The 26,633-nt window shown below is 38.7% G+C and overlaps 1 protein-coding gene across 2 annotated transcripts in view; it reads right to left on the bottom strand.

The window, feature by feature from the left end:
* Positions 1-906: 906 nt before the first annotated feature.
* LOC134005964 (receptor-type tyrosine-protein phosphatase delta-like) overlaps positions 907-26,633 on the bottom strand; it is a 135,819-nt gene continuing 110,092 nt past the window's right edge. For both annotated transcript variants that reach the window (XM_062445010.1, XM_062445011.1), the window contains exons 21-33: positions 25,014-25,126; positions 22,245-22,342; positions 19,681-19,804; positions 16,686-16,861; positions 14,506-14,625; positions 14,234-14,388; positions 8,332-8,617; positions 7,123-7,301; positions 6,879-7,005; positions 6,500-6,625; positions 5,302-5,456; positions 4,931-5,066; positions 907-4,285 (exon numbers count right to left, since the gene is read on the bottom strand). In XM_062445010.1, coding sequence (XP_062300994.1) covers positions 4,217-4,285; positions 4,931-5,066; positions 5,302-5,456; positions 6,500-6,625; positions 6,879-7,005; positions 7,123-7,301; positions 8,332-8,617; positions 14,234-14,388; positions 14,506-14,625; positions 16,686-16,861; positions 19,681-19,804; positions 22,245-22,342; positions 25,014-25,126 — 1,864 coding nt within the window. In that variant the 3' untranslated portion in view covers positions 907-4,216. The remainder of the gene's footprint in view (positions 4,286-4,930; positions 5,067-5,301; positions 5,457-6,499; positions 6,626-6,878; positions 7,006-7,122; positions 7,302-8,331; positions 8,618-14,233; positions 14,389-14,505; positions 14,626-16,685; positions 16,862-19,680; positions 19,805-22,244; positions 22,343-25,013; positions 25,127-26,633) is intronic.

Raw genomic sequence — 26,633 nt, 5'->3', positions numbered from 1 at the left:
AAAGGAAAAAAAAAATCAGCAAACAAATAACTGTTGCCCATCATGTCTGTAATTCTTGCAGTATGCCATTGTCATTGACACATAATCTCTATTTCCATTACATTTCAGCATTGCTATGATCTGCTATTGTGTACAATCTAACACATAATGAAGCTTTTCATACATCAAAACCTTTCAGGGTATGTATAAATGTGCAGTACAGTAATTTACTGTTTATGTTTACATATTGATATATATGTCAGTTAATTTACCAATGATAGAAGTGCAGCTTTGGCTGTCCATCTGTATGAACTGCATCATTTAACTTCTATAAGGCAACAGTATACTCTAGCTGAAGATTCACCTACTTTATACTAGAACACATGAAGCCAATTGAATCATGTTGAACACATTGATTTGCCAGTTCCATTACATATAATGTAATGTTATTGTTATGGCCTTTTATTGTGACATACCTTTACATTTTACTGGTATTATTCTTGTGTTAAGTTAAAAAAAATCCTGATAAACAATCAATAAGAATAACAAACAGCAAAAGAGAAAAAACCCTGCAGTGTTTAAATAGCGCAATGGCATTGAGTGTAATGCAGTTGTGGCTTTATTTCTGAGTTACATTACTACACCACTTTGTAACCAGGGTGAACAAAATCTGTGTTAAAAACAAGGCAGCTCTGCAAAAATTGCACTCCATCTGTCAGAGGTTCTCCTGATGATTCATTGTAGCTGACATCAGTGACAGGAAAACCAGAGCGATGGGAATCTATTCAAATGTGGTGAGGCTCAATTTCCCCTTTCATGAGAGAACTGTGGATAATATGTTGGACCCAGACCAGTAGGGGGTAAAATAGCTTCATCAGTCTTTTTTGAGTCAAAGTGAGGTGGAGGGAAACAAGTGAAACGCCGATGCATAACACTGACATTTTTTAATAGAATTCATTTATAACAAATGGAACTTGTGTCAGCAAAGAACTGATTTTCATACAGACTTCTTTCGCCACCAATGTAACCTAAGTAAGAAAATAAAAAGCACTCCTTTCATTCAGAAAAAGAAACAGTTTACGCTTACAACTAATCAGAGGTAATTGTATGATCTTTTTAACAAGCCATTTTTTTTACAATTTCATTATTTAATTTTCAGTCTATGCATCCAGACGAGAGATAGATAGAGAGAGCAGAGAACACAACGTTTATTTCTGTTAATGACACTCCAAGCTTGAATGGCAAAGCCACAAGAACAGATGGTTGGGGGACAGATTTTTCTGAAGTCATCTGCTGGAGTAACCATGGCATCAGAATGGATGCTCTTTTTCGCCACAAACTTTTTTTTTTTTTTTTTTTTTGTCTTTTTCAAGAGTCGATACCTTTTTTGTGTTATTTACATACACACAAAGTGAACGGTTAAGGATTAAGATTTTTTTTATAGATGGGTTCAAGTAATATATTATTGGGTTTAGAATCAATAGGGCAGTGCATAGTACAAAGATAGAGAAAGTGCAAATCTTCCTACCAGGCCAGCTCTGGCCGTTCTGCAATGTTTCACCATGCATATGAAAAATCAATAATAAAAAAAAGGAAAAACTGAGATGAGCAAATAAACATGAGCCTTAAACATAATGTAACATTAGCCACCATGAGGTTAAATAATAGCACTTTTATATCTCAAAATTATGACAAAAATAACCAGTTAAGCAGTCGACAAAAATAACAGCTGCTTGAGTTAACAAGGGAAAGAAAGCACCTGGAATGCACATCCACAAAGCCACCAAAGAGGGTAAGAAGAAGTTAACGATGCTGCTCAACATAAAAATTAGAAAAAAAACTGAAATATAACCGAAACTGGGGTTTAACTTCAAACTGTTATGTAAAAAAAAAAAAAAAAAAGAGGACGTGACATACTGTTTAGGATTGTCAGGATAACATAATCAATATTTTGTTGCAGATTGTATTTTTCTGTATCTGCTCTCTGTAATGACACACATGAAGTCTGTAATTCAAACCTAAGGCATGAAGAAGAAACCCCTTCGGTGACGACCTGTGCATTAGGTATTCTTTCTTGACCAAATCTATTTTAAAATCTGAATATGCTGTACTTTATTGTTGAAAAATGTGACCGTAGTGACGCTAAAAAATCTCATTAACTTCACATTGGGCCTTAATACTGTACATGTCCTAATGGACGAACTGTTTCATTCTGAGACTAATATTCTGCAGTCTCATCCCTGGTTCTGTGTCTGAACATTTTTAAATATAGATCTTCTTTTTTTTTTTTTTTTTTAAACATTTGTATCTTCTTAACTATATTCTGTAGAGGTCAGTGATATATAAACTGTTAAATTCTAATTCACTCAGCCACAATAAGGCCACTGAAAATGAAAAATATGAGCTTTGAAATGTTCTTATTTGCATATATAATCTCATCATGTGACAAAATGAATGCTAAAGGTAAATAAACTATGCAATTACATTTACACTTAAATGTCTAGATTACTCAAAGGATACATTAAAATGTTAAATGAAACATTATAAAAACAGGCATAAATATAAGGCACTCTAAATGCAAAATGAAAATAAAATGTTATTACCAATGAATGTTTTAAAGAACCACAAGAAAGTGATGTCTTTGTACCTTGCCCTATTGTGTGTGGAGCGGTGAGTGCGGCTGTGTGACCCTCTGCCTCTAATTACAGACTGTATGAGAGCTTGAAAATGCACCAGCGATGCTTTGACTGGCACCTGACATTCCCACTCCCACTCCTCCTTGCCGGGGGAACAACAATGTCATGAGTGAATAACATATCCACATAAAACCCTATCTAAAAACACACATATTTATTGCACAAGAAAAGATGCACTGAATCAGAATACAATTTTGTCCTACTGATGTGCATTCCAGTGAAAAATATCTTTGTTTCCCCCATAGCACACAACTCTCAATTTGGAAGCTTTCATAGACAATCCATATTTCATATGCCTTTTACTTATAAATTATGTACTTTCTCAATATATTTAGACTATTATATGTATACTTTAATATATATATTTCACATATTTATATATCTGTACCATTTATTTATTCATATATCTTATCCAATTCATCAGGTCCTCACTTATCATCATTCTAACATGGAAGAACTAAGATAATCGGTAGCAGCAACTTCATACTTTGCTCATCCCTGTTGATTCCACAAAGCCCCAAGTTTATCTTATGGGAGTAATTAAGTTACCATGTATGTGATCATGGACAAAAAACAAACTGAAACAATCAAGACCAAAAAATAACTCTTGGACAAAAGTTACATTTTGGTAGTGTGAATTCCGTTCTGCGCACTGAGTGCAACAATATGAGGGAAAAAAAACAAAAAAAGAATTAAATAAAATTTTTTAAAAAGCAAAGAGATTCTCTGCAAAAAAGCACATACGTCAGAACAGTTCTACAGCTTAAAAAAAAGAAAAACATTTACATAAGTACGTTTTTATCACTTTTTTTTCCCCAAGCGATAAATTTGTGTAAAAAAAGGAAATTCACACAGTTCAAAAAAAGCACATCAGCTGTAATAAAGTACTAAAAAACTAAATCAATAATTTTTATTTATTTCATAGATCATTTTAACTTTACCCTCTCCCAAAATTTAGATGATGAATATTGTGACAATAAAAGGGGTATTTAATCATTATTACTTTAAGTCTGTCCTGCTGTTGTGGACCAAGCATTGTCTTCTTTTTTGATGGGTTGTCTGTGTGTACTTGATTGTGAAACAGATTTTTTTTTTTCTTTACAATGTGCATCAAGTTTTTTTTCCCCGCAATTCTGTGTGCCTCCAATGCCTCTCGTAATGGTTCATAATCATTGATGCATTTCTGACGATGTCATTATTGTTCATTTACTTTTTTGTGTTGGTTTCATTCAGTTTTATGAGCCCCAAAATGAATCCTTGAAGCAAAAGAAAAAAGGTAATTCCGTATGATGCTTCAACAGTCAGGATTCCCTCACTCTGTGTCAAGGTGAGGTTTTATTGGGGTTGGGAAATACTTGGTCCTCCGGGAATCATCTTTTTCATTTTTTGACAAGTCATGTCGCACATCCAACACATAATGAGTTGTTCGCAAGGAGTTAAGGAGTACTTTCTCAAGCAGGAATTTATGGCTCAGAAGAGAGGCTCACTGGGTTTTCTTTCCAAAGCGCGCCCTCTGCTTTTTTCTTCCAATACTGGGTCTTTTACGTTGCATAGTGATCAAAACTTCCCAGGTACTCCAAGCCAGCTCTGTAACAGAACTGGTATTGATCCTGGAAACAAAGAAAACAAGACTTTAGTTTGCACGATCTCTAAGGGAACTTCATACCAAATAACTCTTGTGTCACTTTTGGACCATTTTATGTCTTTCATAGTAAAAGCTAGAAAATGTTTGGGACAGTGAGCCTTGCAGAAAATTCTTATTAATTTTCAAAGTCATAAGAAAATGTGAAAGATGCCTTTTCCAGTGCATCCTAAATGTGTCAAGTAAAGTATTATATTTTTGATTGACTGGGAACAAAAATCATTTCCAACACTTGAAGATAATACAAGTAGGTGTGTGAAGAAACACTGACCAATTGTTCAAAAATTATTAGGTGAAATTACAGCTTAAGGCAGACAAGACTCTTCTAGATTGGTTCAGCTACTAAATGAGTCATAAAACATGAGTCTTAAACAGAGGATTCATTTAGTTAATCTGTTTGGCTCAAGAGGATACTTGGTATATCACCCACCCTTTCATTAGGCAATTGGAATATATATCAAATTACTTAGACAGAAACTGATTCCATGTGTAGTTTATGATGTCACAAAACCCAAAGTAGCTGTATTACCACCTGGAGTACAGTTTATGAGCAATGTTCTTTTGTAAGTCTAGTGGAAAAGTGAAGAGGGGGGGGGGGAATAGAACACCTCACCTCTGTCTGCACCATAGCTGGTCTCTGTGTCCGTAACATTTTGACTGTTTGAAAGATGTCTACTACGCCTTCATATCTCATTCGTTCCAAGACGATGCTGAGGGTGATGAAAACTCCAGTTCTACCAACGCCCGCGCTGTGCAGGAGAGATCAGCAGAGCAATGTTGAAGCCAGACAAATATAAAAATGGTTTCCTCCCAATCAAAACAACGTACATTCTAATTGTTTGTATTGTAGTATTGCTTGTATTTGGTACTGATGCAATTGTTGGAGAAATTGTCCTCTCAAGAACTATTTGCATCTCAAGAGCTATTTGCATTTTACACACAATGGAAGTAATATGGTTTGGTTTATGCTGATTTTACACTTACCTACAGTGGACCGAGATAGGCCCATCTTGGCCAAACTGCTCTTTTGTTTTATGTACTTGGCCAATGAAATCGATGAAACCCTCTCCCGATTTTGGCACTCCTTGCTCAGGCCAGTCTGTGAACTGAAACTGCCTTACTGTTCGAGACTGTCCATCCTGGAAACAGAACATAGGAAGAGAGAAGGAATGTACAGATCCTACTCTTTTAAATGGAACACCCCTTGGAAATATGAAAAGAAAATGGCAATGAAAAACGGATGAAGTGAAACCAGTGAGCCAATCTGAGTTATTTCACAGACAGCCAACACGTCAGTTCCTTCTATGTCCATCTCCATCATAATGAATCACGCCTTTATGGATTTTTCAGGGGAAGACAGCATTTTTGAAGCAATCTATGAGCACAGGCACCCAGTTTAAAGTATCAGAGAACATGTTTTGTTATTTAAGATGCCTGTTATTTTACCTGAATGTATTAAACATGAACATTATAAAAATGCTAGTTCCTTTGATGTGTTACCCTCGACAGGGTGCTCGGAGAATCGACTATGAGGGTGTGCATTACTTAAGTGATATTGTATCCCCTTGATAAGGAAAGCAATCCCATTGACGAGTCACTGTAACGTGCACTACAAAGCGCCATTTATCTGTGTAAGCCTTTGATGGAATTAAAACCTCTGGCAGCTCAGTGCTGACGGCACCACATTTGTTTTTACACATTGACGTGTGTCATAATGTCCACAAATACATATTTTATGCTTATATTACACTTAGGGCCATAGTTTGGTATAAACAAATATTTGATATGATGCCAAAATATTTAGCAAATAACTACTGCAGCTCATTTAACACTGTAACTTAAACCAAAATAAAATCAAATGATTGAGAAATTGTCTGATTGGATGTCATAGATTAAAATAGGCCATAGTAACTAACCCATAGTTAATTTATTGCTTCTTGCAACATATCAACTATAGTAGAAGAGTAGATTGCAGAAAAACTGTTAAACTAGAATTATTTTGCTTGTGACCCACTGGTGACCCATTCTGTGTCCTCCATGACCCTGTAGTAGGTCACAACCTAGACTTTCAAAAATACACTACTAGACCATACTGTAAACAATAGTGCGAGGTTAGAGCTCCATTCCCGCAGCGTCACATGTTGTTCTCTCAACTTTGTTGTATACAACAGTGTCTGCTTACCCTGGCATCAGTCACTTTGAACTCTCTCAGGATATACTGGGGCATGTTATACTCGGCCATGGGGTCCACCACAAAGTACTGGTATCTGGCCGACCTCTCTGCTGGCCAGTACTGGTGGCATTTTTCCTGTAAGGACGGAAAAAATAGAATACCACAATGAGCCACAACATTCTCTTCATATACTAGCTTCATTGTGTTCATTCCCAGATATTTTTCATTCACTGCATTCTGCATCTGCCTTTTGAAAGTGTGACGCCTCATTTTTGATTGGTACAATGTATGGTATTTCATATAAAATTTGAAACATGTCTTATAATCCATAGCTCGAAAAATATTATTGTGCCAGAACAAAATGATAAGAGCATAAGAGTATACATACCCTGCCCATTTCTCTAAGCTTGGTGAGCATAACGACAATAGTAGAGTTGTGCTCCCAGAGCATTCTCCAGAAGTCCTCTGTAGTTTCTGCCAGTGGTCCCTGTGTGGCAATATAGGCTTTTTGTTGCCTGTGGAAATGGATTAATCAGATGATGGAAACGTTGTAATACATTAAGACTTTCACTGTGACTAGTTAGAAGATACATTAATATGAATGTGCACTTTCGCTGTACTCTAACACTTACCTGTACCCATCAATGAAACTGGCATTGATGTAGTCAGAGCCCTCAACTCCTCGAATGGGCTGAAGACACACTCGTGTGGACTCATATGGCATAATGTTAACAAGGCGATTCTTGAACTTGTTGCAGGGGAGATTGGCACTGATGAATCGTGATGTATGGGCTTTAGTGTTCGCTAAACGCTGCGTTGGTAGAGAGACAGAGAAAGAGAGAGAGAGAGATTATTGAGCATACTACTGTTACAATAAATGCACTGACATTTTGGTGTTATTTTATTTCCCTTGTTTCACTGTTGGCATTAAAGGTACATTGTACCAGATACATTTGTAAGTAATATGAACATTCATATGCTCAGAGTTTGGAAAGAATCCAAAGCATAATCAGCTGCACATACTGACTGATGAAAGCTACACTAATGGCTCATAGTGTGCTGTGGCCTATGCTGTATCATGTTACCATGAAATGTGGAAATGGCATCAAAGCGATTACTATCACTGCTTGCTTTTGCAGGGGAGAAAAATGTTGATGAAATGATGAAAAGACGCAGAAATTGATACCCAAGTGAGCCTAGAGTGGACAGAAGTGCAGTGTAATATAACCTGTTTATCATCTCTTAGTGGAATCGGCATTCATCACAGAGCAAGTAAATAGGTACGTGACCGGCAAGGCAATTTCATGCATACAGCAACACCACAGACTGCAAAGGGCTGGTTAAGGCTGGTCGCCTGTCATTGTAAATGCAGAGTATATTGCTCAAGCCCCTCTGGCAACCGTCCTGTGGTGGGGAAACCTGTGTTTGGCATTTTCATGTAAACCAAGACCCCCTTTACCCAAGGAAGGAAGTTTGAGGAAGGGGAAACCAGAAAGGGGGATTTTTTTCCCCCCCATGTTAAGTTACACAAGCGAGTCAGCTAGTTGGAATAATGAGGAAACCACAGGCCCCACGCTGTCTCATGAGTCTAATGGGAAATGGAAATGTGTCCAGGAGTTGTGCTGAGAGTGGCCAGTGAATGACATTGGGGCTTAACTGTGACTCGAGACACAGGTTGCCAAAGGCACATTACCTAATCTGCCTGTAAATTCTCACTACATATCAAAAGTTGTCGGTGTAAACCTTCAAGTCAGCAGGTGTGGTGTGTAACATTTTAAATGTCATTCATTCTTGACCCAAACATTTTGCCCAATAGTTTTGTTATAGTAAACACATCATACCTTGAACTCCAGTTCCATGCCAGTGACATTTTCTCCACCCTCTATCTGCGTTAGTTTCTGGATGTAGGCGTATAGGTTTCTGGCCGGCACTTCGGTGGTGCCGCAGTTGACGGCCTCCTGGAGCGCGTCATGTATGAAGACATACTGGTCCTCTGTCTGCACCATGTAGTTGCGCTGGGCACGCATTAATGTTACATGCCCGTAGATGTCCACAGTCTTCTCGTGCTTGATACGTTCTAGCATGGCATCAATCACGATGAAGCAACCTGTGCGTCCCACCCCAGCACTGTAATTATGAAGAAGAAAAGAAGAGAAATGTATGAATAACATGAAGGTCCTTAATTTGACATGACCTTTGAAAATCCTAGCAACGATATACTGTACTATGTGATTGTATTTGATAGAAAATAAAAGGCAGTACAGTGGAAAGAGAGGTGTCCTTGATACATGTAGATGGGCTTGAAGAACTCCCTTGCTCCTAGCGATGAGGCCAAAAGGTAAACTCTCTTTGCCAAGTTTGCCACTGTAGGGCTGAACATTTGGCTTAGAGTGTAATTAAATCTGAAGTGGCACTGTGTGGAGAAGAGGGTTTGGCAGTCACAGCCTTCAGCGGGCTCACTGCTGGCTTTGCAATCTAGTCTCTCCCCTCTGGACCCCACCTGTGCTCTCCAACCCATCGCGACTAATCACTTATGCAACAGCAACATTTAACCTTTATCTCCTAGTTCTGAAAAGTGCCACTACAACAAATACGGACACAAATGTGGATACACAGATGCAATTTTGAGAGTATAATTTTTTGAGGGCTTTGTTAATATGCTGGGCAACTTCTGAGAAGTGCAGCTGACTTCAATTAATGCCATTATATTAGCGCAGTGCACCCAAATGGCATAAGAGCTTTAGAAGAGGCACTGACAGGCATGTCTCTTCATTAAGATTCACATCAGCACATTTTTACACGAGAGCGTAAAAATGCACTCTGACAAACAGGGAAATGTTTTACTGTTTCTCTTTGACCTGGCCGTGCAGGCCATCTTGAGACATGATGTATAAATGTAGCTCCCTTTTGCAGACTGCTGACAATTTAAAAGTGTTCAGCCCTGCACATGTTTTAATAGTGTGTGCCTCAGCACCGAAGATGTTTTCTGATGACAATTTATTTACCGATGGGTGACAGGGTAGTGTTAAATCTTGTTCGTTAACTCTCCTCCCGAAAAGCACAGCATTGACAAGACATGTTCTTTTACTTGGCACTCCAAAGTAAATAAGTTATTCAATCCATTAAGCTGACATGCCTATGAGGTGTGAGCCATGCTCTCATGCCTCCTCCTTCTGATGGAGCATTTGTTTTTCATTTGCTCTGAGGAACGGGAAAAGGGTTGAGAAGGAAAACTCAAGAGGGAGTAAAGTTAGTCCCCGGGGGCCAAGTCTGGTTAATGTGCCATGCTGCACTGGAAATGCGTTGCGAATGGAATAAAGACACATGTGGGAGTCATTGCCTTTAACAAATGATCTGATGATCACTTTCAAAATGGCTGACATTGGCTGAATGAGACTGAACTTTTTTTCTTCTTTTTTTTTTTAACAGAACTCTTCACAGTTCTAGGGCGATTATGAAATGTGCTTGTGAGTGAAAAAGAGAATCAGGCAGGAAAGAAATGTGAAAGTGTCTCAGGGATATTCAAAGAATGAATCACTTCCAGGTTCTGAGAACACCTCAGCCCTTGGGCTAGAAATGCAGAAACTAGAGGAGATTTCTCCCTTTACCCCAGCTGTTTCCAATCCGAAAACATTTTTCAGTGCAGACCTGAATGTGGGAGAGTGATGACCTGCGAGAAAGTAAGTGACATAGTGACAGCACTGAGCTACAGAGACGGAGACAGAGGAAGATGAGGAATGTCGGGGGGAGGTGAGAAGGGAGGGATGCTGCCAGTTATCTTCAAGTTGTGTAGTTCTCAAGTCAGTTTTTTTAAGACTCATCTGCAGGAATACATATTAACCACAATTTTTCCAAAATGGAAGACGGAAAAATGCAATGAACACTTGTAATATCCCTTTATCGACAAGTGATGGTGTGTGTGTGTGTGTGCTTGGGTGAGGTGGTGCAGAAAACAGTCGGTACATTTGGCAGTTGAAGGGGAGCTGGCAGACTGACTGCACTAATGACCTGACACCGCCTTTTCAGCCATTTAAGACCAGCTGCTTTGGACGTCGACACACAGTAAGTGTCAGACTAATATGCTTTCCAGGAGTTTAGGGAATAGGGGATGGAAGAAAAAGTGCAGTGTAGAATACAGCTGCAATGAGCCTAGAGAAGATAAAGCATGAAGAGCAGTGAGAGCAATTACATATGCATTGTTACCAAATCTCTTGCTGTCAGCTAACTTGTCACAATTTCCCCACAGTGCCTATTGAACACATAAATTCACCAGGATCACTACATAGCAGTTAATGGAGTCAATAAGAATTTGTCATCTGTGTGTATGAGTACTTTCCAAAATGTGGAAAGTAAATCAACTTGAAGGTATTGGACTTTTTTGTTCTTTCAAACTGGCTTTGCCCACTAGCTGGGCTCTGTAGGTTTAGCCTTCACAAACCACTGGAGGGTGTTGACTGCTGATTCCATTATAACATTCTGACAACAGTGGGATTATTCTCCTGACATGAAACGATACCATGATGACAGATTGGTGGTGTTTTGCAGCAGCTGTCTTCAGCCGCCCCCTTCTGCCCCCTCCCAATTAGAAATACTACTATTGTTAGACATTCTGTACAGCTTGATGGAGATGTGGAGGCCATGTTCAGTTTCCACCAAAGATGGTATTGTGCAACCTCATGGTGCTAAACATACTGGTAAGGCTGGACTTCCATGGTTTATGAGGTCTTAAATGGTGATAGTTTGCTTAAGCATTGCTGCACTGACTACCATGGGTTTAAATGTGTAATCTGTTGAACCTCTGACCACACCCATGAACACAGCTGGTTGGGGTCAGGTGTTGTCTATTTTACTTGTGAAAACACACAGCAGTGGTGTAGCTTTACTCGGGGCAGTGTCAGTAAAAACAAAATGTTGCTTTCTGCTAGCATGTTAGTTGTCTGTGCTTGATATTCAGTCATTGCAAACAAAAGTGGTTAGCTACGTACATATTTTCATACTATGTGCTGGTAACCAAAATAATATACTGAACTATAGGAACATTATTTTTACCAGAGGATACAAACCATTAAAATCATTCTCATAGTATTTATACAGAATGTAAGAGAGAAAATATATCAAATTGGATTTGAAAAATATTATGCACTTCATCTTTGTCTTTTCTTAAAGAAAAACAAACCCCAAACCGAAACAAGTAAAAGGGGTTAAAAAAGGAGTGACTTGGTTGTAAGTTGACTCCTATTTGAAACTGTTGGTTGTTCTATCAAAAGTTTCCGAGCGACTGGGAAAGGCCAGTGATCTCAATGACATTCAATCATGTCCTTTTGACCTCTTCTGTGACCTCACAACGCCTGGCTAACTCTTGTAGCTAGAAGAGAAAAACAGCCCCTGACCTGTAGGTTAGTGAAAACAGCAGGAACTACGAATGCAGGGAACATGCTATAATGTCCCTGGGAGGCAGACAACACATACTGTGATCTCACCTTGCGACAAGTGTTAGCTCTGCAGTAGAAACACATAAATTCATTTTGATCCTTAGATACTCCTGTGGGCGAACCATTATCCGCCCACTAAACCCATAATTATAATGTTGTATTAGCATTTGAAACAAAAAATACTGTCTGGCATTTAACAGATACATTCCTACTTCTTAAAAAAAACTTCCTTGGCCTTAGTCTTCCTTCATCGAAGGCTTACTGGCACTGCATGAGAAATCTGGCTAGTGAAGAAAATTGTGTCATTGATGCAAAAAGAAATGTGCAAATCTTTTGTGACGTTAGGGCAATTAGAATTCATTTGTCCAACCATAAATGAAATATAAAACCCTTAAAACTCCATGCCAGTGTGAATGAAATGCATTCCTTGATAAAGACTGATCCAATACTGTAACATGAGATGAACAATATGCACTTATATGAAGTCTAACGCTAAGAAATGGCTCGCCACTAATTTTTCTTACATCTGTGTTAGGGAAATGTAGACTAGCCTCATAAAATGAAATATATTGGCACTTCATTGAGGTATGACACACACACACACACACACACACACACACACACACACACACACACACACACACACACACACACACACACACACACACACACACACACACACACACACACACACACACACACACGCACACATAGTAATTCAGGGCAATTTGGTTAATGGGTTGAGTCAGTTGTTATTGTTCTGTATGTACAAAATTATAATTTATGGACACCTGTCAGTTTACAGTTTCCAAAGCTGTCTATATGGAGTATCCATGTTAATAAGGAGATAATGACAACTATGATACATTAACATGTTTTTAATTTGTATGCTTTTGATCTGTACGGAGTGGGAACTGACATATTTTCTTATTTTTTAATTTTACCCCATAAGCCACCACTCATTCTATTATACAAACAAATTCAAAGCTGTTGATTGCTTAGTTTTATGTTTCGTGGTCTTTGCATAAGGCCCCTCAGCATGTTCACGCATGCTAAGCTGCAATTTTCAGTGCACCAACTAATTAATCAACCACTCGAGAGACTGTAACATGCTGTTGATTATGGGCAGAAATTGTTTTTTGTTTGTTTTTGTTTTTTTTGTTAGCTTTTATTCAGCATGTGCATAAAAAAATAGCTTCCGCAAAACAGAAAATAAGAATATTTCAGGTTGGGGATGATTTCTGTAAAATTCCATTTATCTACAGCTTATCTCTAAATACCCACAAAGCCAGTATATAAATATAAAAGATGGATCTCTTTAAAATCGTGGTCAAACATGAAGTAAGGAAGTGGCTATTTAAGGATATGGAGTGCGTAAATGACTCTATCTGATAGGGAGCCAGAGGAATTAAAACTTCCCATCTGCAGAGTGACATTAATTCCTGCATTCTGCTTCATTGTAAAAAGTCCGGATTTTCAATTTGAAGCGATTCCGCAACTAGCTCTAATTAACTTCAGCATGTGGTAATTCTAATTCTTCAGTAATCCCCCTTCCTTTTTTTGTCACTTTCTGACACAACTTTGTATCTATTACTCTCACTATCACTGTTTCTTCATTTTAACTATCTTTTCCCTCAGTCACTTGCTTTCTCTGTGCGCAGCCTCTCATGACTTCATGTGTTAAGAGGAGCCAGAAGTCTGTTATATCTTTGAGCCTCTCTGTTGGGAGTCTGGCCGCTTATGTAGCTGAGCGAAGTGAAGTTGGCGTGAAAGTTATTTGTTTCAGATGCAATAACCCAAGGGATAAACCGAGGACTTGTGGGCTGCTGATGTGCGACATGTTAGTGGTGTAGCAAGGAAGACGACAGCTCTGCGCGTGTGTTTGCGTGTCAGTGTGTGGGAGGAAATGTTTAAGTTTGCTGAGGGCAATGACACTAGTACTCTTTGTGCTGTGATGTTGAAAACACCTTCAGATTTAAAGTGCCTTCTGTGAAATCTAGTGGGCTGATTTGTTTAGGCTTACAGTGGGCCATGGTTTACTTTCCAATGAATATTCTTCTTTAGCCCACGTTTTTCCTCTGGTTCATGTTTATCTTCTTTTAAACATCCCTATTAACATTATATACACATGACTCAGATATAAACCTGTAAATAATCATGAATATATTGTTTTTGTTTTGATTTTTTTTTTTTTTTTGGTCATATGTATTCATATATTCATTACAGCAAATGGAGAAAAAAAATCAATTTCATGCTTCAGGATGTGTCTGGTGTCTTCACCTCTGTAGAGTGAAACCATGTTGTTTCTCACCTGCAGTGTACCACCATGGGCCCTGCGTCTGGGGGATTGCAAGCTTTCACTCGTCTCAGGAAGGCCAGGAACGGCGTGGGGTGCTCTGGTACCCCGTGGTCTGGCCAAGCTGTGAACTGGAACTGCCTCACCTCTCTTTTCTCACTAGAGCCATTCTGAATATGGAGAAGGAGAAAGGTCAGTGACCACCATGTCGAATGTCAAATCCTTGACAGCTATAGTGGGCTCTAAGTAGCTGCTGCATGAAAAAAAGCATCCAAAAAGGCCCTTACTTTAAAAAGTGCAAATGTCCTGACACAGTACGTGGCCAGCTCTACTGTGTCTAGCAGTGTCACTTGGATGAGACCATATGTTTCCGTCCCTCTTGTAGGCCAGTATTGGTCACATTTCACCTGTAATAAAGAGAAACACAGACAAGAATATTTTATATTAGACATCAGATGCTTAGATTCAAAATTCAAAAGACTTTATTATCAATTGCATTTTAGCGTCTCACTCAGCCAGGTTACTAAGATAATTTTATTTACAGTTAATACAATTTAGATGAAATAAAAGTTAAAAATTAGAAAGAAAAAAAAACTAGAGAGAATCAAGTGTCATTTACAACGCTCCAACAATTGTTTACAGAGCTTCTAATGACATACTGGAACAGCAGCTGAAAGGAGGTATTGTTAGTACAGTATTGGTGCATTTCTGTAATTTTCTGTCATTTTTAAAGCCTTTATCCATTTGAGGTGCATTTACAGAGTACAATACCCTGCTTCACTCTCAGACAGTGACACAGAAAATTGACAGAAATAAAAGCATAAAATTCCCTCATTCCTGCTGACTAGACTTGATTTCATAATCAATGAAATGGCCTGAGATATTTGTATAGAGCCGGCAGTGCTATTAATTGTCCTGACATGCTCTATAATTACAAAGGTAACCACAGTTTCCAATCATATAAGAGGCGCTGCTTTATTGCTGTTTCGAGTGTACAGCTTTGTTTCCCTGCGAATGGCCAATAAAACATTGTTCCATTATAGCATTACTGCTTACTTGACAAAGGGAAGCACTATTGGTCTTGAAGAAGAAATAACTGGGTTCCTAAGCAATTGCTTTTTTTGATAATATCCTTGAGGACTGAAGTGGTTTAAGCTCTACCTATGTTCAACAAAATCAATTTGTCAGCATGCTCATCAAGATATGTGTTGAATAGTATGACATCTGGACCTCAGTCTGAATTACTCACATATCTAACACGTGTACTGTCCATTAATTACATTTTCTATGCAGCTGTTTTGACACTGAGACCAACAACAATGAATTGATTGTAACTCCAGGCATAATGAATTGATTCTTAATAGTGTTTAGTTGCAAATACTTTTTAGATACACGAAACACACAAAGACAGCTTGAGTGTGTCCCTGCAAATGAAATGACTGATTAATATGAAAGACGGGCTGTTAGCAGCAACAAAAGCACATTATGCACTACAAATGTCAAACAACATAATGGTATTGGAGGATCAGGGTGGGGGATGTCACGTAGGAAGAAGTGCGCCTAATATTACATAGCAGCTGTAGTATAGACAGAAACAGACACCTGACAGCACAGACTATATTATATATTTGGAGAAATGAGAAATGTGTTATTTAGAGAGTCTACAATGTCGAGAATCAGCCGAAGCAGTGCTTTGCAGAATGCGAGGATGCTGAGGGAAAACTGCTCTCTGAATTGAGTCAGCACCCCTGTTAACACTGTGCCAGGCTCTTAGAAAAGGCATACAAGTGTGAAGGTCAGTAGCTTACGAAGCCCATGCAGGCTTTCATGTGCTCAGTCAAACACTGCAAGATGTGCAAGAGAGGGAGAGGAAGCCTTTTGACCATGTCAACCTTAAAGGACTAGCAGTTGCAAACAGGCCAATGTAGCTTTCAGTCTTTGAGTCTTTTATCTCTAATTGTAATCCAGTGCCTTCAGCAGTGCTAGGCTAATGAAGGCAGCCAGCCCACTAATCAGTCATGACTAAACAACAACAGAACGTGTTGTTGTAAAGAGAGGATTGAGGATATCAGCGCATGGCAGAATGCGACCTATCTTCTCCTGTACACAAAAATATGAAGGCATCAAAGGAGGGGCAGAGAACAACATACTGTACTAATTAAACACAGTAAGTGGAAAAAGAGGAGATAAGGAAGGTATCAAACAGGATGTGTCAGAAAGAGCTGGAAGAATCTATGCTGCAAATACTCAATGCCGAATGAAGAATGGCAACATTATGTTTTGATTTTAAAATGAAAAGCTATAGCTGATGTGGAAATAGTTTGCTTGGATTTGCTTACTAGAAATATCCAATTGATATTTGGGAGTTGTGGCTAGTATACAATATAAAACACATTTACCCACACTACATTTAATTCAAATACATTTTTTGAACAGGCATGGCTGTATCTGTATTTTTGTTTCTTACCCTGGATCTTTCCTCCAGTTTGGTCATCATGACAATGATGGCACTCCTCTGCTCCCAGATCATCCTCCAGAACTCACCAAATGTCTCTGGCAGAGAACCCTGGGTGGCAATGTAGGCATTCTGCTTCCTGTAGCCGTCAATGTAATTTGCATTGATATAGTCACTTCCAGGGATACCTAAAAAAAAAAAAAAAAAAGTGTGAAATGAGCTGTCAAGCTGAGTGGGTATTCACAAAAGAAATGTGTAGGAATTGCTTTGAAGCAGACTAATTTAGTGAGAACAGGAACATTTAAAAAGTCAAAATTAGGCATAAAGAGCAAGATGTCAAATAACACGGATAACCTTGTTTGTCAATGTACAGAAGACATTACATTTTACAAAAAAAATCACAGTCGGTTATGTCAACATTTTCTGTGTGGGTTTATTTGAAAGGTGGACTAAAGCTGTCACTATTGGGACCAGTGTTACAGTCCATAAGGATTGGGATTTGCCATCAACAACACATTTAAATCCACAGTTTTTGTGTGTGTTTTCCATATCTGCAACTGACTTACAGATAAAGCTTGGTCAGTAAAAGTCTATCACCTCACATGGAGAAAAACAAACCAACAAAAACCTAGCAAAATAATTTTCCCTCTCCGCTCAGCTCTCCTCCTTTCCTTTGCTTTTTATTAAATGAAAGGCACAGCAGCCTTTTCGAATCCAAGGGAAAGAGACAGAGCTGACAGCTAGTCAATGCTTTAGGACTGGCAGTTTAGGGGCTCCGTGCACACATGGTCGACCAAGATAAGTCTCATCTGCATGGACGCCACGTCTCAGAGAATCCCCTCACTCCTACTGCCTCCTCTCCCCCAGACTCCCTTTTACTCCCAGGTAACTTATTCAACAGAAAAAAATAGAGAAAGAAAATGGAATATGAACATATTCAAAAACCCACCCACATATTTTTTTGTTTTAACTTTCCCCCGCTTTCTCTTTTTGCTGTTGAAGTTGTCCTCACAGCAAGCCGGCTGTACATTTCCATGATGGACAAGGGATAAATACAATTAAGCCTAGTGCATTTTAAAATTGAAAAGAAAAAGCAAAAAGAAACATTACTCTGTTTTAATGAGAATGAGTGAAGTTGTTTAACGCACATTTGCAAATGGATTTTGCCTTTATGCTTTCTGTCACTCAGGATTTGTGTAAATTCTACAATTTTCTCTGTCAATATGGTTATTGGAAGTAAACATTACAGTCTTTCAGTACTCAGTCCTCCTCATAAAACCGTAACTGGATCTCAGGAAATAAGGCAAGCTTTTAGAGTGTAAATTGTAATTACAATGATGATTAGTAGTAGTTGCAGAAGCAATAGTATTAGTACCAGTAGTATTTCGACTATCATTCTAAAAGATTTATAGTCATTTCCCTACTAAATTACCTCTTTGTACACTAAATATAGTACATTGTAAATGTGAGTGACCTTTTCTTTATTCTTTTACAGAACTAGTGTTCCAAAACTACCATACTATTGATGGAATCTGGAGGAATCATGTTAAAAATCTAATTCATATGGTACTAATTGAAATTGGAAGATGATTTTGCCAACTGAAGGATATAGAACATTTTAGGGGATTTAGCTTTAAATACCAGTTTAATCCTGCTAAGTGCATGCTTTGTATGGTCAGGCAACTTGGCGAGGGGTGATTCGTCAGTTGTCAAAAGTAGAGCACATTCAGTGATGCCATGACAATTTAAGTCCACAAATGTACTCGGGCATCAGAGCGCCTGTACGCCAAAGATTTTGCTGATCCATCCCCACATCAATAAATTCTGAAAGTAGCCGTCTTCAAATTCTGATGTCAAATCCCAAATCCCTTTTTATTCAAAGAACTCAATCAAAGTAAACAATAGATGCATTGCTTGCCAAAAGGCTTTGTTTAAGCTTTAGAAGGAAAAGAGGAAGTCCCTCATGTCCCCCTGGCTGAGAACCACTCACTTGCTATAGCACAAAGGCTTCAATGTGGTTGTGCAGATGAGTTTATACGCCTGGCTAATGGAGTTCCATCAACACTCAAGCTGTCTGTTGTTTCTGAGAGACTGCAAAAAGGGCTCAAAGTCTTTATCTATCTGTTTTTGTCACATTATCCATTTACTACTTTGTTTATTTTTTCCTTCGCCCTCCATGGGAGCTGCTCAATGAAAATGGTTAATTAATAGCTGTGTGTTTATGTGCAATTGCATTTAATCCAATAAACTGGCGAAGGAGCCAGCACTGAACTAGCCATTTCAAAATGGGCTTTCATTCCTCAGAAGCTGCACTGTACAGTGTAACACTTCTTTAATGTGTCAGTTCAATTCTTACTGGACTAGTTCATGGCTGGTTCACGATAGGCTCAAGTGAAATTGTGAAAGTATCCAGCTTTATGGTTGGCTCTTAATGTGCAGAGTACTGCTACAGAGTCTTGAGTCAGACCTGTCCATGTAATGCCTGATTATTAGTGATGCCAATGAAATCTTAGCACTCATTCAGTAGTCTACATGTGTGTTACTGCAAGTTTTGACTGTCAGTTTCAACCATGTAATAAATGGGCATGTTTTTATATTGCAAACTGTAATGTACAATCTGAGTTTACTCATCTTTCAGTGTGTTTGCTGTTTTGGTTTCAAAGTGTAAATTACTCTCAAAATGTGCATGTGAGGCAGTCTAAAAGAATCACCTGACATCAAGTCAGAGAGGAAGAACTTTGTTGTATCACTCAACTATGATTATGTAATCATATTTGAATACTTGCATCGGAATTATAAAGGGAACATTGCCTATTTCTTAAGACATCTATTTACTTGTAAGCACCTGAGGCATAAAAGCAAATAAGTAATCTGACATGCTTGTGTAAGAATACGATTTAAAAGTTCAGTGTGGTTGCGCTCCTGAGGTCAAAAAGATATGGCTGTACTGGCTGTGTGTAGAATCAATACAACAGCTGGGAGGGAAGATGTTGGTGGGGGGGCATACCGTCAATACCAGAGAGCAGGACTCTGGAATGGTCGTAGGCAATCACATTGGCATATCTGTTCTTTGGTTTGTTGACCTCCAGGTTAGAGTGTTCCCATGTGAACTGCTGACCAGGATCAATGGACTGTAAAGAAGAGGAAAATATTCCATAGTTACATTAGAATACGTTACACTATAGGAACATTTAACAATTGTTAAGATTCCACTCTGTGGCAATTGCGGTTGAATTGTCTGTGCAGGATCAATATATAAACTTTTCAGCGTGCTCTCAGACTGGGCCATACTTAGCTGTATGTTTTCAAACTTTTACCAGGGTTTTTTTAAGCCAAGGCTATGAGGAATGTAGTTTAAAGAAGTGAAAATTCTGTTGAATACAGTCATTCTCATGGTTCTGATGTGTCCTTTGTATCTTACAATCAACTTCTGCATGTCTGTGCACCGATAGAACATGAACTGGAAAGTAAAAGCTAAAGATATAGAGTACATTCTATAATAATATTATAACAATCCAAAGGAAATTATTGTTCTCTAATTGAAAGCTGATGTCGTTGATAGTCAAGTCCAGACTTAGACAGACTGATTCTGTTAATTGCTATATAAAAAATGGGATTTAAAAAAAAAAAAAAAAAATTGTGTATTGGTCACAAAGGAAAAGTTTTTGCCCCATCAGCTCATTTGATTAGCAGGACTTGGCACATACTAGTATACCACACTTGGGACTAGTTCAACAGAACTGGCTGTCTAAGCCCTCTTTCAGTTTTGTAAAGCAGGGATTGATAGTAGTCCCTCATCACAGATAAATGATCTATAAAATATATAAATATGCATTTCATATAAAATATTCATATCTTATATAAATGTAATATCACAGAGGAGAAATGGAGAAAAAAACGTATTCCATTTCACATTGCATGGAAAATATTGTATTTATGTTTTTAATGACTATAAACCACAAATATGAGATAAATTACAACTACTGAAAATAGCAGAAACCCCAGTGCAATACTACACATTGCAATTAACAATCTAGATAGATCTGAATATGATGGCATTTTTATTACTTCTTTAGGGTAATTCATAGAGCAATAAATGCATTAAATTGTTTAGACCAGTTTAATGATGGCTTTATATAATATAACTATGGCCATGGGAGGAAATACATTAAAAGGTATTTAAGAGCATTCTGTGTGAGCTCAGTGTGAACACAATAATACATTTTAGCATTTAGTTCTTTTTCTGCAGAAATCACCTAAAGCAGCAATAGGCTGGGGACAAGCCACTGGCTAAACCTGATATTTTATCAAAATATGTTGAAACAGTGGGCTGCAACATTGCTCTTAATAAAAATCTTTATTTCATTGTGCTCACAAAATTGCTTTCCAGTGCTCTCGATTAAGAACTATGAAATTGGAATTCAATGTACTTAAGCTGCAATAATGATTGGGCAGCTTGGCAGCCACCCATACAGTGACCTCATAGATTTTGGAGCGGTTGCAGGACCTGCAGAGAGAAATGGGCAGAGAGAGGGTGGCCAGTCCTATCTCACATAATGCCCCTGAAAGGACAGCTTTTCAGGCTCCATGAATGTTCTGCAAACATAGGTTCATCTACAGTGCACTGCCAATATTAAGGAAACATGTGGTCTAACTACAGTTCCCCTTATATTTTGTATTGCTTTTACATTAGATGTTATTATTTGATCAAATATAAAGACGCATACATTTAATTTCAATTTCATTCCATGATGCATTTTTTTTTATATAATGGAAGCTATTTGTATTCTGGAGGAGGGATAATTCACAATATATTAATTGACAACGTGTCCTGTTTTCTCTGTCTAATTAAACTATATGAATTAATAAACGCTACTTTTTTTTGATTTTAAGAAGTAAGAAATGTAATCCTTCAGATACACTTTGTGTATAAAATCCTTTTGGAACATTGTGGCTGATTCACTGCCATTTTCACAAGCTTTCATCACATGGGCTTTTTTCACAGCAGACATTTTGACTTGTCATATCAGGGAAAGCACAGGTGTAGCTAATAACATTAATGATGGCTTCAGTTCCATTTAAGTGTCCCAGTATGTCATGTCAGCAAGCCAGTGGGCACAAAAGCATGACACTGTAACTGAAAATGTAATGCAGCTATTATTGATTTCATTAATTACACCTGCGTGTTTCCTGCTATGACGCGTCACAATTCCTGCTGTGAAAAAAACCTTACTGACTGTTTTTAGATCTTGTTAGTCCGCTGAATAGATTTTTCATAAAGTAGTTTATAACCACCCTATTGGGCACCCTCATCAACTGAAACCAGCTGACACATTACTGACATGCCTGAACTGCTGTGTGGTTGGCATAGGTGTGCAATGATAGGATTACAGCTTTCAGGAAAATATCATTAAATGCAAGACTGTGGGCTTTACCCACCATGCGTGTCACAATATTTGTGAGTAGCTGGAGCATGGTTCTGTATAATACCGGACATTATGTTGCATTGTTGTGTCTATACAACTCTTTTGCTATGACACTTATCAACACTGGGGCTTTGTTGACACTGACCTCATACTCCTGCGAAAACTTTAGGTTGTCGTTGGCTTTCAATCGCTCCTGATGATCTGCAAGGTCCATGATTGGGATGGGAGGGTGGCTAGCCATACCTGTCAATCACATGAAACTGTAGGTCAGTCACCAGCTTTGTAAGAGGGCATCACCCAAGCACAAGCCAACAGTGAATCATTAGATAAGCAGCATGTGTTTTTAACAGGGGGAATGGAAGAGTGGATCTTGGTTAGGCTAGTTTGTTCACTCAAAGCAGTGGCCATGCTCATAAAGAGAATATGGACACAGAAGCCAATGAGAGGTCATCGAGCACACTTGCCCCACTGGGACTCTCCCTACTGAGAGAGAAGAACGTTATTCAGACAGAAAGCTGCGGTGGATAGTTAGCATGACAAAGACACAAACAAACATCTCTCAGAAAAAGAAAAAAAAAAACATTCAAAATGTTAGGCCAGATGTTGACGTCTGCTTTGAGTGATGACATGTTTTCAGGCTGTCATTTCAAACTCCGCCTCCTGTGATGACATAGCATTAACACCAGGTGGATTAGATGAGGATGGGAACACAAGACTAGGCAGAAAAAAAAGAAAGTAGAGAATAAAAGCTAAAAAAAAAAAATGTCAAATGCATAATTCGAGACCAACTAACTTGACAAATGGAGGTTACTGGGGTGACTGGGCGCACCTGAACCTGTGGAGGAAACGGCGGTGTAATTAAATACTTTGCAGACGTCATAGCAATGTGATGACTATTTTCTTTACAAACAGAAGGTAGAAATTGAAATGTGACAAGGGGTATTTGAATGATTATGTGTATTCTAAATGGGACATTTATTAGTAACATACAAATCGTCATGCTAGAAGCTTGGCTATGCCACCATGCTTATTTCAGAGAAATAAGAAAGCACACAAGGAATACAAATCCTAGCAGCACAAACCAAAGTCCACAGGATATTACTTGACATTCATTTAAACCTGCGGATGCTGACATAGTGATAAACTACCTGCATAGTCTGCTGCATAAACTTTCAGCTTGCAGGTAAATTTTCTTGACTTTGACGAATAGAGCTAACATTGTTGAATATGGGTGGTAGGGATATCTACAAAGTTTAGATTTAGGGAGAATATTCGAGGTGTTGGGTTTGAACAATACTAAGACTCATTGAGATACTTTTTTTGTACATGCTGTCAGAATCTAGCCTGTGGCCAAAGTGCTGCGACTTAAGAATGCTGGTGACGTTTTGACTCTACAGTAATGTGACAGTCTCTCTCCCCTGCACTGAGGTGATGCTTCATTTTCTTTCCTGGCACAAGTGGACATTAGCTAATGGAAGCAGGGCCTCGTTTTCCCACCCACTCTCACTTTTATCTCTGAAAAACGGCAAAGGGTGTTTCTATTGCACAGCCTGCTACTCTAAATCCATTTCCACCACTGGGGGACAATGAAAGTACCATTTCCAACACACTGTCGCTCAAACATCAAGCATCCTTAAGATGAAAATGTCCACTGAGGGGTAAAGAGGTGAAAAGAAGGGGAGAGAGAGTAGGGGAGAGAGGTGGTCTAATGTAGAAACGCTTCAGGACTTGGGAGAAAGTGGTCACGTGGTATTCAAAAAAAATAAAAAGGGAAAAAAAGTGTGGTCCTTTTGAGCAGCGAGAGAGCAAAGATACCCACTCTTAGAAAGGCTGTTGGGGGGGAAAAACTGATGGCTTGAGAGGGGACTGAAATGGTGGGAGGATGGTTGAGATCACTCAGAGCCAAAAGGAAAAATACCCCTCTGCCAGGATGAAACAGCCAGTAATGGTCCTAACATCATTGAAGAGCTTTCATAAATATGCATAATCTTTTTCTTTTTTTTTCTTTTTCAAAAATGAGCCTGCAGGGATAATTCATCCTCCTTTCATACTAGCTGACCTGAAAAATATGGCTTTGATATTACAACATTATTGGCAGTCTCTGAACACCTGTCCTAAAGCAGTCAGTGCCAGAGGAGCTCAAACGGTAGTTAAGTGTGTCTCTTTCAGTCGGCATGGGGACAAAGATGCATATCGCCTTTCCAGGTGATTGGCTGTGACTCCCATTGTTCCCCCAGGCGAGAAACGGCTGCATGTCTGAGCATGACCACTGACCACCTGAGCACTGAGGGTTAGAGTAAGTAAACATTCGTGCTTACGGCTTGTCGCCATTTTTTCCCCGTTGCTATTCATCGCCGTGAATATAAAATTGAACACACTGTTTTGACACATTTTTGTATTTCCCTCACCTTCCACTATGCTGCATCCTGTGACTTCCAGCAGCTGGATACCAACCATACAGGACTGTGCTATTCTGAGCAAGCATGACAAATCTTGATGACCTGGATAACCCAGGTGCAGGGGAAGATGACAGCTGCCATGAAACTGTCAAGCTTGCATTTCAGCCTCTTCATTTTCCACTGAGAAGTGTCTCCGGGGAGGACACTGTCAGTTTTGACCCTCCGTGTCTCTTCTAAGCACCTGTCCACTATCTACCTGCAAAATGCTCACTTGTTCAGCGATCAGTGTCAGTCTCAGTGCAGTGAAGGCAGTGATGATGGGAACTTTTTGGGAAGTTGTGGCATCAGGCCTCAATGTCAGCAGTGGTTGCAAATAAACAAACAATGGATGAAATGAAGCTAATTGTTTTTTTCCCCTTTTTTCTTTGTTTGAGCAAGCAATCGGTAGCATTGGCATCCCTTCTCAAAATTCATATTTGGCTGTAAATACACAGTGATTGATTTGGCATACTTACCAGGTGTTTGGAAGTTGAGACGTCGGAGCTCAACAGGGTCAGTTGGGTGATGTAATGGCATTTCCTTGCTGTTGGGTAGACTGCCTTTCCTAGCTTCAGATTCTGCTCTTTTTCTGCAGAACAAACAGTAAATTGCAATTATTTTTTCCACTGTTTTTGTTTTGTACCCCATTCTACCCCCATTCTGACCTCAAAGATTGCCTGGAGGTCTTGTGAATAATGACGGCAGTTATGTAATTAAGGAGGTGATAGGGCTACATTCTTATGGTACATAATAACATTATCACCTCAGAGTATAATACAAACCTAATACAATAGCTCTTAGACATTAAATGCTACCTTTGTGAAGCCTATAATGTGCACTTTTCAATGATAGTGTCACAGGGGCGTGATTCAGCTGTGCAGTGTTTTGTACGAGGTCACTTGTAATTGTAACAGATGTATAATGAAAAGCTGAAATGGATATTTGGACACTAAATTTAAAGCTTATTTGGAGTAGGAAAAATCTGAACATTCTGCTAACAGCTATGATTGAAACAATGTGATGTTGTCAATAGTGAGCATGTTTTTAAGATGTTGATTTTGCTTAAGCACATAGCATGATTACGTCAATTCCAGTGGACCAGCAGCCACTTTATTCATGTTTATATATAATATGTACAGTTTCGAAAGAAAAAAGGATTAAAAGGGAATTAGTTTGCCTCTACTTCTTTCTCACTCTTACCTGTCTGGTTTGCTGCTCCATTGGTCAGCAAGGAAAGAAATATCAAGACAACATTAGGTGGTAAATAAGTTGGCTTTATCAAACGGAGAGACCTTTCTTTGGAATTAGTGAATGACTGACTGCATTAGAGACAAATGATATCAATCATATCTCAGTTTTGCTTTGCGTGCGAGATTAGCAATGCTTCACTTCAGAGATTATGCTCAATTATGCAGCCTTGGGGCTCTTTGTTTCAAATACTATAGTTTCCCAGGTGCATCCAAGATTTGTACATTGTATCTCTGCTATTTCAAGCAGTTTCAGCTGACTGCTTCTTGTTCAAGCATAAAAGTCATCTCCTAACTGCTGTGTCTGTCCTTTCCTGCAAATATTCCTACCACTTTTCCATTTATTAAATTCAGCAATTATGCACATTCAAGCATTATGTATGCAGTATTATAAATGCGACAACATTTATAATCACAATTTGAAATGAATGTGTATAAATTGAGCATATAAAGCATTAAAATGGATGTTGCCATTTTTAAACAGTTTTAATTTAAAAAGTGACCAGGATTGTTCTGGTAGCGGACATGACTTGACTTCAATTATTCTATGTGTAGGTGTACAATTTACTCTGATTTGTGTTTCTCTCTGATGAAGCCGCACGTTGTTATCTCCATGTCCTTTCCCAGGGCTCAACATAACATGGTTGTCGCCCTTCATTTTGCACAAGAGGGGCATTCTGTCACATAAAAATTGATCTTGACAAGAGAAATATCTCCTGGTTATGCGCCGAATGTTCCCTAACGTGGCGGTGACACTGGCTTGGTAATCGATGTGTAAATCTGCCTGCCACAAATGAAAACACTGAAGCCCCCGCACACGCAATCTTTGTTCACTTTCAATTCACCTTT

This window comes from Scomber scombrus, chromosome 23 (assembly GCF_963691925.1).
Source record: "Scomber scombrus chromosome 23, fScoSco1.1, whole genome shotgun sequence".
NCBI classification, from domain to species: domain Eukaryota; kingdom Metazoa; phylum Chordata; class Actinopteri; order Scombriformes; family Scombridae; genus Scomber; species Scomber scombrus.
The sequence above is the reverse complement of the archived record's forward strand: the minus strand, read 5'-3'. Positions and strand labels throughout refer to the sequence as shown.